This window comes from Schistocerca serialis, chromosome 3, assembly GCF_023864345.2.
Source record: "Schistocerca serialis cubense isolate TAMUIC-IGC-003099 chromosome 3, iqSchSeri2.2, whole genome shotgun sequence".
Lineage (NCBI taxonomy): Eukaryota > Metazoa > Arthropoda > Insecta > Orthoptera > Acrididae > Schistocerca > Schistocerca serialis.
The window spans coordinates 117,916,336-117,937,462 of record NC_064640.1 but is presented as its reverse complement, the minus strand read 5'-3'; the positions used below and the strand labels follow the sequence as shown (position 1 = coordinate 117,937,462).

Sequence of the window (21,127 nt, the reverse complement as noted above, 5' to 3'; positions counted from 1 at the left end):
GCAAAGCTTTGCGGGAAACAAGCTTAAGAGTGTTAGGACAAACATATATCTGTAGTTCACTTTTTATTCGATTTTAACCATTCGAACTTTGATAATCCTCTTTTCAGTGCTGAGCCCTTCGTGGTAGGCCAGGGAATTTTCCACTTCCTTGACACAACCTTGGTGGTGTAGTTTGCAAAGTCTTCTTACTTTCAGTCAGAAGTGCCAAGTATGTTTTCGTGCCATGTTAAAGACGTTGATGTGTATACTAAAGGACAACGCAATATTCGTATTATAAATGAATTTGGAGTGAATGGAAAGAGATGGTGAAATCGGGTACCGACACATGACCTGCGCATTTTGAACAACACTCACTTCGCCGGGTGCTGCAGTACGTAACCTAAGGATCATCATCAGCTGTGTCACATATGACATAGCAGCGTACTGGCGTACAGTCTGATTATCACGAAATGTACGCCACCACGTCACGTTCCTTTTGTAACCAAATTTTGCTATTAAATGTCTGTTAATCTACAGTATTCCAAGAAGCTGCCTCTGCGTCGAATGCCACTACGCTAGCGTGCGTTAGGTTCTAGTGACCTCGGCTGCGGAAGTGGGGTCCAGCCGTCATTATGCGGACTCATTTTCTTTCTTTCAAAACATTCCAAGCGAATGTCAGTGTAGAACCTGGCGCGACACTTTCTTCTCCTTGCATTACCTTCAAATCCCAAGGAGAACCTAGCGGTATGTTTGTATCCACTTCGTCACGACGGCTGTTTCAACGCCAGTATACACACAGCTTAACAATGACGTCACAGGAAAAGTTTGTGCGCATTGCATGCGGCAGCATCATTTGTTCACGTCGAAAGTGCTTTTATTTTGTTGATGTAAATTCTGGTCTGCCAGAGCATTTCGCTTATTTCTTTCAAATCTCCGTAGTCAGAAGGAAGATTAGAATTTATTGAACGTCCTGTCGACGACAAGGTCATTAGAGAGGAAAGATTATCCCAGATAGGGTAAGGGTGGGGAAGAAGCTCCTTAGTTTCTCTTTCACAGGAACTACAATGATATTCTCCATAATCGGCGTAGGGAAGCCACAGAATATCTACACTATGTGATCAAAAGTATCCGGACACCTGGCTGAAAATGACTTAAAAGTTCGTGGCGCCCTCCATCGCTAATGCTGGAATTCAGTATGGTGTTGGCCCACCCTTGGCCATGATGACAGCTTCCACTCTCGCAGGCATATGTTCAATCACGTGCCGGAAGGATTCTTGGGGAATGGCAGCCTCTTCTTGACGGAGTGGTGCACTGAGGAGAGGTATCGACGTCGCTCGGTGAGGCCTCGCACGAAGTCCGCGTTCCAAAACATACCAAAGGTGTTCTGTGGGATTCAGGTCAGGACTATGTGCAGGCCAGTCCGTTACAAGGATATTACTGTCGTGTAACCACTCCGCCACGGACCGTGCATTATGAAGAAGTGCTCGATAGTGTTGAAAGATGCAATCGCCATCCCCGAATTGCTCTTCAACAGTGGGAACAGTTTTTGATCATTCGTAGATGAAACTATTACTGTACCATTTCCCTCACGAGAATAGAGCTGTGCTGCTCTAATGTTCGTGACACTGGATATCGCTGTACATATGTTATTCATTTGAGCACTCGTATCTTATTTATACATGCTTTTCGAAATAAATTTATGAGGTTTTCACCCGGCATATTGTCATGGCTTGTTGTATCTGAAGGCTTACATTGTATTCTTAAAATAATGTGTGTCTCTCGCGACTCCAGTACTGATTGATCATAGCTGTCTGTATAATTCTACAGACTATTTGAAGTCAGCGAATCTTGATTTAACTGTTAAGTCATTTTCTTTACGCCATGGTCGACTTACGACTCTTTAAAGTGTGCAAGCAGAACGAAGAGTCTGCAGCAATTACTGTCAGTGGCAAATATAGTTTCAGTTTAAGCTACATGCTTTTGTGCTGTACTTGTCTCATCACGTTTCCACTTCACTATCACATCGGAAACAGTGGACCGTGGGATGTTTAGGCCAGAAGAATAACCCACCTTCGTTCAGTGTAGTGTAGTGTAGTGTAGTGTAGTGTAGTGTAGTGTAGTGTAGTGTAGTGTAGTGTAGTGTAGTGTAGTGGAGTTCGAGTCCTGCAGGTAGCAGGTTCGAGTCCTGCAGGTAGCAGGTTCGAGTCCTGCAGGTAGCAGGTTCGAGTCCTGCAGGTAGCAGGTTCGAGTCCTGCAGGTAGCAGGTAGCAGGTTCGAGTCCTGGTGTTGGATGAAGTGTTCACCGCCAGTATGTGGCAGGCAAGGCAAAGCGAAGAGGGGTGGCGGCGGCAGTATTGAATAGCGTATTTCATGACAGGTGGATTGGTCGTCGAAGCACGTTCACCGGATCTGACGTCCCTGGATTTCTTTCTGTGGGGAAAGCTGAAGGATATTTGCTATCGTGATCCACCGACAACGCCTGACAACATGCGTCAGCGCATTGTCAATGCATGTGCGAACATTACGGAAGGCGAACTACTCGCTGTTGAGAGGAATGTCGTTACACGTATTGCCATATGCATCGAGGTTGATGGAGCATTTATTGCATTAATGTGGTATTTACAGGTAATCACTCTGCAACAGCATGCGTTCTCAAAAATGGTTCAAATGGCTCTGAGCACTATGGGACTCAACTGCTGAGGTCCCCTAGAACTTAGAACTAGTTAAACCTAACTAACCTAAGGACATCACAAACATCCATGCCCGAGGCAGGATTCGAACCTGCGACCGTAGCGGTCTTGCGGTTCCAGACTGCAGCGCCTTTAACCGCACGGCCACTTCGGCCGGCCATGCGTTCTCAGAAATGATAAGTTCACAAAGGTACATGTATCACATTGGAACAACTGAAATAAAATGTTCAAACGTACCTACGTTCGGTATTTTAATTTAAAAAACCTACTTGTTACCAACTGTTCGTCTAAAATTGTGAGCCATATGTTTGTGACTATTACAGCGCCATCTATCTCAAAGCGAAAAAAGTGGTCCAACTAAAACATTCATATTTCTTTACGTACTACACGAATATGTAATAAAAATGGGGTTACTATTTAAAAAATGCAGTTGATATCCGTTTGACCTATCTAGCGGGCTAACCATAGCGCCATCTGGTTTCCCCCTTCAAGCTAGACAAGTTTCGTTCTTTGTAGTTTTTTTCTTTTGACGCTTATTTCGTGAGACATTTGGCCCGGTCACGATCAATGGACCAGCCTGTATAGTGAGTGGTCTCTCGGTAAAGTGAGTGTTCTGATCGTCGTGTATAGATTATTTGATTTTTAGCCTCTAGGAAATGCCATTGGTGATCATTTACACCTCTTCACGCATTTCATGCAGACTCAAATAATTGTACTTATTCTGGCAGGTAAGTTTCCTGCCCCATAGGGAAATCAATATCTAGACATCAGTTTGCACGTAAAGTTGGGCCGACCGAAGCAAGCTGATGCCTATGTTCCTTGCCAGTACCGGAAACCTATGGCTAACTATTGAAACAACATCGACGATAATTTGCAGAGGTCTTTCGTTCCTATTAATACTTGGCTACCGTCTTCCGTTCTCATGCTCTTGGGTTTTCTGCGCTTCATCTACCTAGGGGTTTGCTAGACTGTTCCAGGAATCCATATCACGGCTTTGTACTCACGGTATACATTATACGTTAAATGGCGGCATAGGCGACGATGTGCAGCGACAATGTGGGTCGTCGGGGTGTATCCTTTCTAGTGAGCACGCCGTGTTAGTAGGCGGACAACGCACTGATCGCTACTCGGAGGACCATCCACTATATACATCGACGAGGAAACAGTCACCGGATGGTGTGTGATAATGTATAGCAAATAAGTTCGTCTGAAGTCCGTCGCTGAGTTCTGTTAGTGGACGTATTGTCTACACGGGACCCTGCAGACCAAACAGTGCGGCAGGATATCCGCTTGGCTTTGGTGATATAATTTATCTCTGTAGCCCGGAAGCGAGAAACATATCGTGAAGCGTCTTCATTTACTAGACACTTTAGGTCTCGTCGTCATGCAGGACCTTCAAGAATTATCGTTCCTTGAAATTTAAAGATGTAAACTTTCGCGCTCGCCCAGACTTTCTTTTCGACGTTAGTTACCGGAATAACAGTTCGATATGGATTCAGGATTTCTTATTTGCTACACGACAAAAGTAGATTGCACCGTGGTTATGTACGCGAGAGAGCAGAATCTTACGCCATCGCTTTACAAAACGGTGTGCGGGTACTTTGAAACTGTTAAAAGTTGACTCCTGCGAAGTTATTGTTGTTATTTGTATGCAGCGGTACGAACTGTGTTTGCCAGCTCTTGAAATGCCAGAAACAGATAATTTAGTAAGCGGATATTCTTCTCTGTTGTGGCACCCTGTTCACAGAAGTGCTAAGGTAAAGTGTTGTCACGAAAACCGTCGGATACACGATAAAAGCTAGAGAACTGCACACGGCATATGAGGTCGAACGACAGAAGCCTTTTGGAACATCTCTTGAGGGACGTGCCGTAACGGTGTCATTGGCAGGACAGGACAGACTTCGACCAAAATCCGTGTAGCCTTTTTTAAGTACCACCAGCTAACTCCCTATCGTTCTAGGCAAATAAGGAATGTACAACGAAACACCAGCCAAAGTCGCAATTTACACTTTTTTTATTTACTCGATGATTAGTTTCGGGTCGGACTCATTTTTAAATCATCGTAACAGATAGTCAAAATGGTACGATTTGAAAATGGATCTGTGCCCGAATCTAGTAATCGAGTAAATTGTTGTTGTTGTTGTTGTGGTCTTCAGTCCTGAGACTGGTTTGATGCAGCTCTCCATGCTACTCTATCCTGTGCAAGCTTCTTCATCTCCCAGTACCTACTGCAACCTACATCCTTCTGAATCTGCTTAGTGTATTCATCTCTTGGTCTCCCTCTACGATTTTTACCCTCCACGCTGCCCTCCAATACTAAATTGGTGATCCCTTGATGCCTCAGAACATGTCCTACCAACCGATCCCTTCTTCTGGTCAAGTTGTGCCACAAACTTCTCTTCTCCCCAATCCTATTCAATACTTCCTCATTAGTTATGTGATGTACCCAAGAGTAAATAAAAAAAGGGAAATTTGCAACTTTGGCTGGGTTTTCGTTCTTCTAATTAACAGAAGTTGCTGACTTGCAATTATTCCAGCATGCTAGAAGTTCGTAAATAATGAATGATTGTTTTTAAAAAACTACATGGTTCATTTTCCCTCTATTTTTTGGAACTGACCAGGTACTTCCGTCTTTAGCGACATCATTGCCGTCGAACTAGCGAGGCGGCACTGTCTTATGCTGTGCTCTTACTTGGAAGGAGCGGGTTTCGAATCCCTTAGTCTCCACCAAGGTTTAGGTTTTATGTGGTTTCCCTGAATCCGTTCAGACAAATGATTTGATAGTGCCTTTTGAGCTGCCCATGGCTGATTTTCGTATCTGTACTTCGCCAGTGTACCTAGTGTACAAAAGGGTATACCTCCCGTTACGTCCTTGACTCCCCCTGATATTTGAACTGTCTTGTCATGCCAGCTACGGAGGTGACTTAGGGTCTGCCATGGACTCCTAAACACAGTGCAGCTTGGCATTGTACTCATTAACAAATAGTTGCCACATGATAAAAAAGTGACAAGTGACAGAAAAAAATCCAAAGAGCAATTGAGGATTTAATTCTGAACCTTTGGAATTGTAGTTAAACTCTTGCCCACGTAGCCTCATCAACGAACTTTAAATCACAATGATTAGTACAAAATCAAGGAAGTTCTTTAATTTGTTCTTTGTTTTCTACAATAGTCTTCAGAAGTCAGGAATGAACTTCTAAGGGCTTAAGTTACTAAAAATGTAAGGTCAAAATTTTATTAGCTGTAATGTGTGCTAACATCAGCTAACATTCTTGTGTACCGTCACTGTTCTTGGAAATATAATCCTAGACGTTTGACCAACTATCACATTCTGTAAATGCTTAATACTATAGACATTTTATACTAAAGTGTGAAGCAGCTGTTCATCTTTATGGTATCCACCACAGTGACAAAAATGCAATTCAGATTCACTGTGACAGCTGTATATAGTATAATATAATGTAATACCTCCACATAGGTACATATATTACTCCTAGCAGAAGGGCGGTTGAATGTGACTTTGAAGAGAGAATGTCCAATTATACACATATTTTTGTGTGATATAATTTTCAAATTATTAGGCAATGAAATTGCCAGTATAACATCATTGTTTAATGACAACATAAAATATTGTGGTTTTTGGTGACCCAGTTACTGAAGTGTATGAAATATAGTAAGATCATGGAGCAACTCCAAAACTAAAGACATACATGATTTCTGTAATTTCATTCTAAAAAGTAAGAGATACTATATGCATTCCACTGTCTTACCTTGTGCACTTTTCCAGTCACACTCGCATCAGTGGAATTCTTCATTAGGGGAACTGTGCTGGGGAAAAATAATTTTTCGGGTGGCAGTAGAAAGCAATTAGACGTAATTTTGATTCAAGTAACTTCATGCAGACAATACTTCGTTGATCATAAATACATACCGTTTGCAAACTATATATACTCAAAATACTTACGTCAAACAGAATGTCCGCATGTATGAAACTAGATCAAATGTGCACTCATTTACAGCCAGGAACAGGAAACCTCTGGGCATTTCTTGGGCTACATTAAGTAAAGTAAACAAAAATAATTTCGTACATCTTGGAAAAATATTTTTCCATATTGTACCACATGATGGAAGGGAGCTGTATGAAAATAAATTTAAAGTGGTGGTAGAGTCATGGTTGAAAGGAGAAACATTCTATAACACAATTGACTTTATAGGTAGTGAAAAAAAGGTATATGTTTTATTATAAATGTGACTGTGAACACACCAAGTTGGAACCTGAATGCATACAAGTTAATTGGTAGCTATCACCAAATCCCATAGACCCTCAGGCACAATAGAGTACTTCTCTGTCCTTAGTGCCAGTGTGCACCTTCATTCACTGACAAACATCACATCATTTTAATATCCATTTGACAGTGAAGAAAAAGTGTTCAGAATAGTGATCCTTTCTCATACAAGCTGCACACTTCTTAGTATCATAATGGGCATACACTGTATGATTGTGCCAAACTAGTTGTTCCACCCACTTTGGAGGGATGCACAATTGCCAGTCTCCGGTTCCTCTCAAAGTTCTTCAGAATGAGATACCCTTATAGACCAACTGGTATCCTTTCCAACTATCCTTGGAATATTCTTCTAACAATCTCCTCTTTACCTAGGGCCCATATGTCATCCTAATCCTGCTCAGCTGCTAAGTTCCTACTCCACGTTAGCCTTCCTGTCATATACTTAGCATTTTTGAGAAATAATAAAAGGACATTTCTTTGCTCTTTGCACAGGCTTTCTTCATTTTCGATTCTTACAGGTAACCATGATAAGGTGTCAGCCAAATTATTTTCACATCTTTCCTATACCAAATCTCAAAAGGATACTCCTGTAAATAGTGCTCATCAGACCAACTGTGGTTGAAGACAGCAAAAGATTAAAGTCCCACTCAACTCTAATCTGACATGATGTTTTAAATACTGTCTCTATGGTTATGGGCATTTCTTTTATGTGAGATTAAGGCAAAAAGTCTTTTAAAGAGACACAAAAAAATGCTCAGATGTGATAATGTAATTATGTGCCATAGCAACATTTAACTGATTCCTTTTCATAATTACAAGGGGATGTATCTATTACTTTCCTGTGTACATGCACTGACAACATTTTGGTACATCTCGGATGTACAAGACAAGGTTACGGGATCTAGTCCAAGTGTAGCTCACTGTTGTAATCAGTCAGGACGTTTCAGAACAATGTACACCATGCTTCAGAATGAGTCTCAGACTGAAAACATATGACGCACATCATCTCAAAAATTGATGTTTCACCTATATTGATATTTTAGATTGGTTTTTGTTACCTCTGCTCCATTCACTAGGTAATTTAGTACCAGTTCTTTTGTACATTTTTGTTGTCCCACTTTATTTCTGTCATTTGAGTCACACACATCCAAACAAGTTGTCTTTGGTGTGTAGGCCATGTGCAAATTTACCACTATTGTAATTTCCACCTGTTTTCTCCATTATATGTTTATAATAATGACACAAAGTCGTCAGTGACATCTGACGGCAGAGAATAGTGTAATTTAATGTTTGTTTGTGCCAGTATGTAGACAAAAAATTAAGTCAAAACATTTATACTGCACCTCATGGCATCTACAGTACATCTACATACCACCACACAATGCATGGGAGAATGTACTGTGTACAAAGTGCTAGTGACTTCCTTTTCTGTTCCACTTGAAGATGGAGAAAGGGAAAAATGGCTGACTGTATGCTTCAGTATGAGCCCAAATTTCCCTTATCTGGTTTCCATGATCCTTACGTCAAATGTACATTGATGGCAGTAGAATGTTTCTGCAATCAGGCACAAAATCTGGTTTTCTAAATTTTCTCACTAGTGTAGTTTTCCCTCCAGGGAATCCCATTTCAGTTCATGTAGCATTTCCATAAAACTCAGATGCTAGCTGAATGCACCTGAAACAAATCTAGCAGCATGCCTTTGAAATGCTTCATTTATTGATATTGTAATAGGTAACTGGATATGGATGGTAGAACTAATTTACCACCCATCATTTTCTTCTTTACTTTCTTTGGATTTATATGAAAATAACTCGGGACATAGCAGATGACCCATTACTTGGAAATTTAAAGGTGCCATAAATCACTGAACCCATAAAGCAGTTACATCTAAATATGCCAAATTCCTGCATTCAGTCTCTAATTAGAGAATATTTGTTTATGTTGGAGTTCTGTGATATGGTGCAGATTATTGATAATTAATTAACGTTTACCTGAAAATCATGTGTAAAGTTCATTATCTGTAAAATCCTTGTACAGCTGTACTGTTATTAAAACTTGTCCAAAACACTTTGTTAATGTAGTTGTTGAATTTACTCGTTTAAACAACACAGTGTTCAACAAAAACCTCATAACATAAACTTTTGTAGGTATAGCCCTTGCCGGGCATTCAAGCATGTGATGACAGAAGTTAATGACCTCGCAGGACAGCATGAAGTAATTGCGGAAAACCTCCAAGCGAATGTTATAAGGGAACTTAATATCCTAGTGAAAGATATAAAGGAAGAACGGAAAAAGGTATGTATGCAGCTTCAAATAATTTAAGAGAACTCGAAACTGTTGATGCAAGTTTCCATCGTTGTTCTTGTAATGTAAGAACTGTCGCATCACTATGTTACTCACAGTCTATTCGAGGGGAGGGTGCACCTAAAGCTTGTTTAATTTCTACTTTACAGCATCTACAGGATGGTGCACGTATGGTGCAGAATTTAAATACACAAATTTTAAGCCTCGATCGTGCAAAGAAGAATTATGAGAAGGCTTTCAAGGAAGCAGAGCGTGCATTAGAAAATTTTCAGCGTGCAGATGCAGACTACAATTTATCCAGAGCAGAGGTTGAGAAGCAGCGAATGAATATGGCAATCAAATCACAGCAGTGTGAAGAGACAAAGAACGAGTATGCAAATCAGCTGCAAAAAACTAATGAACTGCAGGTAACATACATATTTCTATGTCTTGTCAAATTATATGCAGTCAACAACCCAGTACAAGCGATACCTCCACTTGGACAGCTGCCACCCTTTTCATATGAGGTAGTCCCTCTTACACACCCTGCCAGCATGTAAATACAGTCTGTCTCTAGATATGCTTAATTCTTTGAAGACAAGAACTACTTTTCTAACCTTGTCCAGAATTAGTTTTCATATTTTCTAATATTCAAAGTCCACGTCTTGACCAGCCACAAAAGAGTGCTACCATATCACAGTATATCATATAGAACTAGAAGAATGAAATCATGTTCTCTGCCAGGATGTCAACTAGATCCATTTGTGCTCTGAAACGTTAATATCCTCCCAGAGAAGCGTCTGTGTACATCAAAATAGCTTCACTAGCTTTAGTCATATGCAGGTTTCTTTGTTCATGACATGATGAATGCTGAATGTGTTGAGTGTGTCTGACTGCGGTAGTAAACATGTTATAACAAGTTTCTTGCTCACTTACCTACATGCAGCAAGCAATAGTAAATTTTACTTCATTTTCAATGTGAAGTGCTTGTGTGCAGTGCCTTATGATGGAAAGGAAAGGCAAATTTAGAAACATACAGAAAGATACTGAGCTAAGAATTCAAGGAAAGACATATGTAACACACAAAGGGACAGCTCAGATAGAACCACCACAACAAAATATCGATTGAAATTGTTAGAATTTAATTGCGTATTGTGCAGCATAATGAAATAAAACAAAATATCATGTAATTTTGGGGTTCAAACTACATACTCTTCCCATCCTAACAAGTATTTGTTGGCTTTCATTGACCAACAAATTAAATGCTGAACGAAGGGAGGACCTATTAGCCATGCTCAATTTTCTTGAAATGATATAATTTTATTTCTCATTGTGTCAATGATGTCAATACTGTATTCTTTGTTACCTTGGAAGTGAAACATGGCTCTTATATCTTTACCTAAATTTTCATTCTTTTTTATCTGAACTTATAACCACTTTTCCAACACTACTTCTGTCAGAAGTTATAAATGCTATGAAGCTATCATTCCTTTGAATAAAATAATTTGTAATGTGAATCTGTTGTGGTTTTTATCTGTTTTTGTACAACTAGACATTTCAGCATTTACTGTTTCCAATATTTCTCATTTCAAGTCCACAATTCTTCTCACTTCCCCCAAAGTGTTACACTGCTGCTCAACTCGTACGGTATCCTTGACCTTCACTATGTCCTTCCTTCTCTCAGCCCCTGCCGCATGGGTCATATTTCTGTGGAAGACCCAAGTCCAAGACCTGTCTCATACATCTGCACATAATCACCATTTCAGTCAAACCACTGCCACTCATTACTTCATCAAAAGAAGAGTCAAATGTGTAAGTAGCCACAAGATATATCAGGTTTGCTGTATGAGTTTTTTTAACTACCACTTGTCCAGTTCCTCCCTGTCCCAACTCTACATACCCATCTGTTTCCCTGTCACTCATCCCATCTAAAATTTATCCTCACAGTGCCTGCCTTCCTTGAAAAAGAAAACACTTCTCCAATCTTAGTTGGTTTCCTGGTTTGTGATTAGTGCTATGTCCCCCTATACATGTTACATTTGATCCTAGGTCATCAGTTTTTAAGTAAATTGGTGTGTGTTAGGGATCACTGGGGTATCATTTAAGGGGTCTCTCCACAATTCCATGGGAGTTGCTAATATTATAGAGGCATTCAGGGTTAGTATCACAGAGACATTCAGGGCCATGATGAAGCTCATAGGCACACAGTATGCTTTTTTCCCCCTCTAATCATGTCTGTAGATTACCCAGTTCCATGCATGGGGGTAATAGATAATCATTTGATATCAGAAATATATGGTAGATATAATGTGTGTTAATACTAATAGAGAGTAGTATGGGTTTCATGTGACCTAGCTGACAGCCTTGGGTAACCTTGGCTAAACAGTGACTAGTTCTGGCCATTTCAGTGCTTTGGTCCTTACTATACCGATTCTTGGGAAGCACCACCTACGTCTGGATCCCCATAGACATCTGGCTTGCAGCAAAAGGCAGGTTGTTCAGTTCTCAGTACTGCCTGAGATGAAGAAATCTCCCCTGAAAATTAATGTCATAGGAAAAGATTTTGTTTTTTTTCATCATTTACCTCTAACCCAACTCCATTTGCTTTTTGAAATAGCTTTCTTGTCAGTATTTTCACGTCACCTACACTTTAAGAGATTAATGCTACATCATCTGCAGTGGGCGGTACATTCATTTTTATTCCTATACTAATTTCCTCTTCTGCTTCACTTGTTGCATCCAGTACTTCTTGTAGTATTACATTGAACAAGAGTGGTAATATTCCAGTTCCTTGCCCGACTCCTGTTTTTTTGTCAGAAGTCATGGATATTCTCACTCATTTTCACCATCCCTTTTGACTCTTCCAGTTTAATATTTACAATATTTGTAAACTACTTTGGTATTCAAAACATTGTTATTTCTCCCACAAATTTTATCTGTTTATGCTATTGTAGGCTTTCTTAAAATCAACAAACAATACTGCCATTGTTTTCTTGCAGTCCCAATATTTTGGTATGACTTCTTTCAATACAAATATCAGATCAGTGGAAAGGGATATATAGAATTGATAGTTCTACACAATGGCAGCAAACAAAAAGGATGTGGTTACTGACTGTTGCTTAAATTCTGCTTAAATTCAGTGGCATTGCAAGAAGCTATTCCCTGTACAGTTTTAAAATTAAGATTTATTTTTGCATTCTTTTACTTGCTTGCCATAGTTTGGCTTCACTTTGTTTTATGATTCTAAGGAGTTGCTTGTCATGTCTCTTTTTTATTATTATTATTATTTTTTTTTTATTTACAGAATTCAGTATTTATCATATGAACATTTTGAGGTGTTTCTTTGTTAATTTCTAATTTGTTTCCCAATTTATTCTTGCATATAATCTCTCATTTCATTTTATGTTTCAGAATCAACATTACCATATCCTTATGCCAGATGTATTCCGACAGTTGCAAGAGCTGGATGAGAAACGCATTAAGAACATCAAAAGTTTCATGATACAGTCTGTAGACATAGAAAAAAATGTTTTTCCTATCATCATCAAATGTTTGGATGGGATTGTGAATGCTGCAGAACAAATCAATGAGAAAGAAGTAAGTATGACAGCATTGTTATTACTCTGTTGATAATGTAGAATTTGACAGATGTCGTCAGTTGACCAGCTGTGAAATTGTTTCTGCAGTATACACATGACTGCAAATCACACAGGAGCTGGACTACTACTCTATTATTTTGCAGGCATTAACTTAGGCAGTCAAAATGTCTGGGCTTGACTCTGAATGTATAGATCATTTGACTTATGGTAGTACTCTTTGTACAATTTGGTTTACTATAATTTTAATATACTCTCCCCACAAAAATACAGTCAGTCATTGACAAATAGGTCTTTTAGTGACGTATTAGTAGCTCAATTTGTACAAGGATTCTGTAAGCTTTCAGTAGTGATTTAATGAAGCAACCGTATGATCACTTGAAGTGATCTGAGTCAACAGTTGAAAACCTGAATCGTGATCTCTCTGTGAGGATTTAAATCCTATTCTTCCTGAATTACAATAAAAAAGATCAATTAAATGCACTTGATAACAAAATGTGAAGTTCATTCTTCTTTTGTTGTTGCATTTGACCATTCTTTGGTGTTGTCTCGTTCATGACTGACATCACTGAAACATTTGTTTCCCCTTGTGTTGTAAACTGAGTATATTCGACATGTTAGCAGCAATTGTTGTTGGCCTGAAATTCTATTTGAACACCACAGTTTTTTTATTAGCTGTGGTCTGTTTTTATAACTAGGAATTACACATTAAGTATTCCACACAGTGATGAGAAGCCAATTTTACAAATAACAACATATATTGACTGTCACAAAACACAGATGGCTAGCACATAAATGTTCAAACAAACTAGGCAAGTATATTGCAGTGCAAAGAGAGCTGTTCGTAACAGACAACAGATGTTATACAGTTGCTAAATAGTTCACCACCCCCCCCCCCCCCCCCCACACACACACACACACTACCACCCCACCACCACACTCCCTTCCCTTCTCCACAACTTAACAACTCTGTCCATACTGCTAGGTTATAGGAAAAAAAGCCTTTAATAATCTTAAATACCCGTTAAAAGATGATAGACAAACCAAGATTATTACACTTTCAGTAATCCCATATTGAAATACGCTCTGCCTGACTGTACACTATTAACTAACATACTGAAAATCCTATTGTCCTTATTTATAGAGCTATATTTACTGTCCATGTGTTTCAATTGATAATGCTCCCATGTATATGGCAGGTATATCATCTTTAAGACGATTCTTCAATCACAAATCATCTGTTGTAATGGCTGCCAAAGCAAAATATTTTACTTTTGTTGATGTTAGTGAAACATATGCCTGCATCCTAGTAATGTAGCAGTCAGTATTTCCAAAATTCTGGAATATGTATTCTGTTTTAGATCTGTCTTCTTTGCTTCCCCAGTTTGAGCCAACATAGTGGAGAAGAGCATTTGAATGTTGTCTTTTATAACACAGACCAGCATCAGTTATTCCTTTAATTTATCAAAGAATTCCTTTCAGATCTTTTCAATATTCTTAAAGGAAGTCATTTTCCTGTGTAGACGGTTGTTTTATTGTGAAATAAACTTTATTTAATTATTTAAAAATTAGGTTATGTTGCCCCAAGGGCATCATCAAGCTACATTACAATAAAAATTTTCTTCTTACAGAATGTTGTAATATACACAGCAGTGTGGGTAAAAAGCAGTATATGATGGTGTATGTAATAAGAGTTTCACACAACCATAGTATGTATGGTCACAACTATCACAGATGTGAAATACATACATAAAACAGAAAAACTACAGTCCTTATATGAGTTTTATCACCATACCAGCAAACATAACACATTCAAATATGTTAGCACAACTATTAAAGTGGAAACACATGTAGCATGGTCACCATCTTAAAATAAAATAGGGTTGTTATGCTAAATTAGTTGCCGTGTATCGTGTGTTTGCTATTTGCTAAATAATGAAATAAAGATATTATTTCAAAATGGAAGAACAAATTCCAGAGGAAAATGGTTTTCTTGAATAAATTTACAGTGACTGTGAACCCATACATTTGGTATTTTTGTCTTCATTTTTAAAAAAGAAAACAATCTCATCGTTAAAACTGTCAATGAGGCTGACTTCCATTCGTGTCTTGCAGCCTTCACTCTCTAACAGTGAAAAGTTTAAGTTGGAATATCAACAATTTCATGAAACGAGAAATTGCCACTCACCATAGTGACAACATGGTGAGTTGCAGACAGGCACAATGCGCACACATGACCACCATTTCTGGCCAATCCGGGCAGAATTGTGGTGGCTGGAAATAGTGGTCATGTGAGCATGAGGTGTGCTTTCTTTTGTGAATGTGTATGTGTGTTTTCCTTTCTGAAGAAGGCTTTGGCTGAAAGCTCAATTGTGTAACAATCTTTTTTTTTTTTCTATTATAATTATCCGGGCTGTTATGCCGTGGTCGGTTGATGAATTTTGTCTCAATTCCCAACGTTTCGTCTCAGACTGCGGGAGACATCTTCAAGGGGGTCTGTAGGTCGATGGTAGGTCCAACACACCCACTTGGACATAACAGCCCGGATAATTATAATGGACACGATATTTCCGGCCGTGAAAGTCTAAATTTTAGAATCTTTTCATTGTGCCTGCCTGCAACTCAGCATGTCATCTTTATGATCAGTAACAATCTCGACTTTACCATCTTCCATATTTAATCGTCTAAATAAGGGCAGGATGTAAAAATGTTGACTAAGGAGCTGTTTCCCATTGTTTGTCTGTATATTAATTACCAGGAAGAATTTTGATTCAACAATATGTCATTCAAAATTTTTCTTTCAATTTATTCTTCATACCTATGAGTTGGTTTTTATCATTCCTCTCAAGTAGAATATCAGCAACACGTTGTAGTAGATAAATATTAGTCATCAAAGCTTCCATCATAGAGAATTCTGTCAATTACACATTTGACAATTTTATGGAGGAAACTTGTCATAAACAATCTGAAGTCCCAAGCTCTTGGTTCCTGCTTCAGTCCAAACAAAGTGGTATTAAGTTTGCATACAAGATCTTTCTTTAAAATTACATTTTGAGAAAGTGTCATATAAATTTCTTCAGTTATCTGTATAGATGTGCATTCCGTGTATGGCCATAAGGAGGTCATGTTCATTCATAACTGTAAGAAAGACCCTCAGTGTATTAAGTCGAGCAGTGGAGTGTAAATCTCCTCACAAGTCGTACACTTTAAATTGTGCATAATATTTTGTAAGTAAACATGTATTATACATTTCAATATTTCCACATGAATTACATTGGAACACCCATTTGCTATCAATGGTTATTTTTATTTGCAAGAACTGGTATCTGGATCCATATTCCAATGGATTAAAGAGAATATTACTTTACACTGTTGTACTGCTTTCATCCATCCTTCTTCATGTCAATTCTCCCATCTTCAAAATGATTCTACATTCAGTATAAAACTGCATAGTTGTCCACATATTTAGGTCATCTTATTGTTCTTTTACATAATTGTATCAGTTCTATTTTCTTAATTTTTTTGAAATTAGGTACTGGAGGTTGTATTTGTAAGTTTTTTTTCCCACCCCATTCCTTTGGGATTAGTTTCACTCTTATGTCCCTAAAGGGCTACTTCTTTCTGTATTGTCTTGTGTATTCAAACAGATTTCTTAGATAACAATTTGTCACTTTTCCCACCTTTCAATAGAAATTTATCTTCTTCAGAATTGCCATTTATTACAAAAGAAGCTTCCTGTTATTCAGGACAACATAGCCTAGAAGCATTTGGGCATTGCTTGTTATTAATTCCTTAAGAGTATGCAACTATGCAGTGCACCAAAGCACACAGCTCTTTTTCCATATTTGATTTCAGTTTATGCCCTAGCATTACTAGAATTTCTCCATTCGAAGCTGAAGTAGGTTGTTGTTGTTGTTGTTGTTGTTGTTGTTGTTGTTGTTGTCTTCAGTCTGAATACTGGTTTGATGCAGCTCCCCATGCTGGCCTACCTTGTGTAAGAGCCTTCATCTTTGAGTAACTACCGAGACCTACATCCATCTGAATCTACTTACTGTATTTATATCTAGGTCTGCCTCTACAATTTTTGCCCTTCACATTTCCCTCAAATATCAAATTGACAATTCCTTGATGCCTTATAATTTGTCCTATCAATCAATACCTCCTTGTTGTCAAGTTGTGCCATAAATTTCTTCTCTCCCCAGTTTGATTTAGTACCTCCTCATTAGTTATGTGATCCACTCATATAATCTTTAGCATTCTTGTACAGCACCACATTTCAAAAGTGTCTATTCTCTTCTTGTGTGAAATGCGTATTGTACATGTTTCACTTTTGTACAAGCCTACACTTCAATTTATATTACATGTTAACAAATCTCTCTTTTTCAGAAATGCTTTCCTTGCTGCAGCCAGTCTGCATTTTACATCTTCTCTACTTCAACCATCTTCAGTTATTTTGGTGCTCAAATACCAAAACTCATTTTCCACTTGTCTCATTTTGTGATCTAATTCCCTCATCACCCCATTTAACCAGACTACATTCCATTACCTTTGTTTTACTGCTGTTGATGTTCATCTTTTAATGTTGTAAGACAATATCTGTTCTGATCAACTGCTCTTCTGTTTCCTTTTCTGTCTCTGCAAGAATTAAAATTCCATCGGCAAACCTCAAGGTCTTTATTTATTCTCCCTAAACTTCAGCCCCCTTTCTAAATTTATTCTTGGTTCCCTTTACCACTTGTTCAGTGTACAGATTGAATAACTTCGGGAATATGCTACAATCCTGTCTCACTCCCTTTCCAATTACTGCTATCCATTTATGTTCTTTGACTTATAACTGCTGTGTGGTTTCTGTACAAGCTGTAAATAGTCTTTTACTCCCTATATTTTATCCCTAACACCTTCAGAATTTCAAAGAGTATAATATCCCAGTTCACATTGTCAAAAAATTTCTCTAAATCTACAAATGGTATAACTGGATATAACTGTAGGATTGCCTTTCGTCAACCTTTCTTCTAAGATAGAGTATGGGGTCAGTATTGCCTTGTGTGTTCCTACATTTATCTGGAACCCAATTTAATCTTTCCTGAGGTCATTATCCAGTAAAGAATTGTTGTTAATATTTTGCAAACATGGATTGTTAAACTGATAGTTCAATAATATTCACACCTGTCAGCACCTACTTTTTATGGAATTGGAATTTTTTTCAGTATGAGGGCATTTTGCTTGTCTCTTACGCACCAGGTGGAATAGTTTGGTCATGGCTGGCTCTCTGAAGGATCTCAATAACTTTGAGGGAATGTCTACTACCCAGAGGTCTTGTTTCAACTTGGATCTTTCAGTGCTCCATCAAAGTCTTCTCCCAGTAGCATAGCTTCCATCCCTTATTCATCTATTTCCTGTTGTCTTTCTATCATATTGCCTTCAATTTCATTTCCCTTGTAGAGCCGCTCTGTACAAAGTCCGCCAGAAAAATGTATACTCGCTTTAAGAAACAAAAAGTATTACTTATGTGTTTATTTTACATTTAATAATTGATCACACGTGTTGTACAACACTCAGTTTTGCACATGGTTACTTTAAATGTTCAAAATGTTCACTGTTGGTGGCTATACTCATAACAGAACGATGAGTGGTCATCACAACTATGTCAGTCAGTGTTACATTGGAGATCGCTGCACGTCACTGTAATCTCCTGGTGAAGTTCCTCCAGTGTGCATGGCTTACGTAGATAGATGTTATATTTCACAGTTCCCCACAAGTAAAAGTCCATATGTGTTAGATCTGGTGACCGTGGAGGGAACTCAATGGGCCCTCTTTGTCAAATCTAATGCCCCGGAAAATTGTCATGCAGGAAAGCTCATACAGCTAGGTGGTAGTATGGTGGCACCCTGTCCTGTTGGTAGAAGACCTCTTCATCAGCTCCATAAAGCACACGTATACCCGGCAAAATTGATGTGTGTAACATTTCCAGGTACACTTCTCCAGTGAAGAAAAAGGGTCCTACTAAGCCTTTAGATGATAGTCCACACCACACTTGAACCTCTGGTAGATTGACCACTTTATCCACATAAACATGTGGATTTTCCAGTGCCCAGTGTGCACTATTATGCCGATTCACGGTTCCATTAAGTTTAAATTGTGCCTCGCCACTCCACACTACCTTCATCACAAATTGTTTGTCATCAGTTACCATTTACTGATACCATTCACAATATTGCATTCGGCGATCAGGATTGTCATCATTAATCACATACACTAATCATAGAATGTAAACTTTCCACTTTGCAGCTTTCAGAATTCTTCGTACGCTTGTTCTGCTGACCCCCACTTCATGTGCACATTGCGTAGCGGACTTCTGTGGAGAATTAACAAATGTTTCAACCCGAGAGCCGATGAAGCAGGACTTGTAGCTGTGCGCTGTCTTCCTGATCTTCCTTTGTGAATATCACAAATCATTCATGCAATTCAAACTTGTCAGTGATGCGTTTAATTGTTAGGCAGGTTGGCTGTTCTGTTTCAAACTCCCACCTCCACTGACATTGCAATTCAACTGCAATATCAAACTTGAAAAACCACTGCACAATACATTTTTGTTGCTCGAATGTCAAGCATGCCCCAGCCGTGTTGTTTTCTCAATACTGAGATGTAAGTACTAACATCTATTGAGCCAAAGACCATAATACAACATACTCGTAACTCAAATCGAACAACAATATCAGTATCTAGATAGAGCCTGACAAAGAGTTACACAGTTTTCTGTCAGACTCTGTATATACCTTCCACCTTTCAGCTTTCCCATCTTTGCTTAGTACTGGTTTTCCATCTGAGCTCCTGATATTTCTACAGCTGCTTCCCGTTGCACTAAAAGTCTCTTTAATCTTCCTGTAGGTGCCGTCAAATTTTCCTCCAGTCACACAAGCTTCTGCAGCCTTACATTTATCCTGTAGCCATTCCTGCTTAGCCATTTTGCACTTTATGCCAATCTTTTTTTTAGTCATCTGTATTCCCTTTCACCTGCTTCATTTGCTGCATTTTTTAATATTTTTTCTTTACATCAGTTCAGTTCAGTGTCTTCTGTGAAAATCAAGGAATTCTGCTGGGTTTAGTAGTCTTACATATTTGGTTGTCTGCTGCCTTCATCTTTCAGAACTAATCATTTGTCTTCTATTCTATTGCTTTGCCTTGTTTTAGTCCAGTGTTGTCTTATGCTCTGAAACTCTCAATAATCTTGGGTTCTTTCAACTTGTCCATGTCCCATGCCTCAGTTTCGTACCTTGTCACAAAATCTTCAGTTTCAACTTACAGTTCATAACCAATAAAATATGGACGGAGTCCACATTCACCTCAGAAATGTCTTGCAGTTGAAAATCTGGTTTCAAAATCTCTGTCCTAGTAACATTACATAATTAATTTGAAACTTTCCAGTATCTCAAAGTATCTTACATGTATACGGCCTTCTGTCGTGATTCTTAAACCAGGTGTTAGCATTGGTTAAATTATGCTTCATGCAAAATCTGCCAGATGGCTTCCTCTTTCATTTCTTTCCCTCAGTCAGTGTTATCGTACTATTTTTCCATTTCTTCCTTTTCCTACTATTAAATTGAAGTCTCCCAATGTGCCATTAAATTTTTGTCTGCTTTAACTATCTGAATAATTTCCTTCACATCATTATTCATGCTTTCAACCTTTTCATTATCTGCTGAATTAGTTGGTACTGAATTGTACTACTTGTAGTACTGTGTTCAGTGTTGACCTTGCGTCTAATGTGGTTATGATAATGTGTTCACTTTGCTGTTCTTAGTAGCTTACATTCCAATTTTCGTATTCATTATTAAGCCTACTCCTCCATTATCTGTATTTGATTTTGTGTTGATAACCCTGTACTGAATTGATCAGAAGCTGTGTTCTTCCTATCGCCACACTTCACTAATTACCACTTTATCTAATTTTAACTTATTCATGTTCCATTTTAAATTCTCTAACATGTTTACCCAATTAAGGGATCTAACAGGCACACTCCACATTGTAGAATGTCAGTTTTGTTACTCCTGATTACGACCACCTTGTATTTCCTGCCCAGAGATCCAAATGGGGGACATTTCACCTCCAGAATATTTTACCGAGAGGATACCATCATCATTTAATCATACAGAAGAGCAACATTCTCTCGGGAAAAATCATGGCTGTGATTGCCCCTTTCTTCAGCCATTTGCAGTATCAGCACAGCAAGGCCATGTAGGCTAATGTTACAAGGCAAGGCCTTGTCACTCAGTCATCCCTGCAGCTACTGAAA

General features: G+C 38.6%; 1 protein-coding gene across 6 annotated transcripts in view; it reads left to right on the top strand.

The window, feature by feature from the left end:
- Positions 1-21,127, top strand: part of LOC126469805 (formin-binding protein 1-like) — a 364,658-nt gene that overhangs the window by 279,468 nt on the left and 64,063 nt on the right. For all 6 annotated transcript variants that reach the window (XM_050097066.1, XM_050097065.1, XM_050097068.1 and 3 more), the window contains 3 exons: positions 9,103-9,250; positions 9,409-9,666; positions 12,650-12,835. In XM_050097066.1, coding sequence (XP_049953023.1) covers positions 9,103-9,250; positions 9,409-9,666; positions 12,650-12,835 — 592 coding nt within the window. The remainder of the gene's footprint in view (positions 1-9,102; positions 9,251-9,408; positions 9,667-12,649; positions 12,836-21,127) is intronic.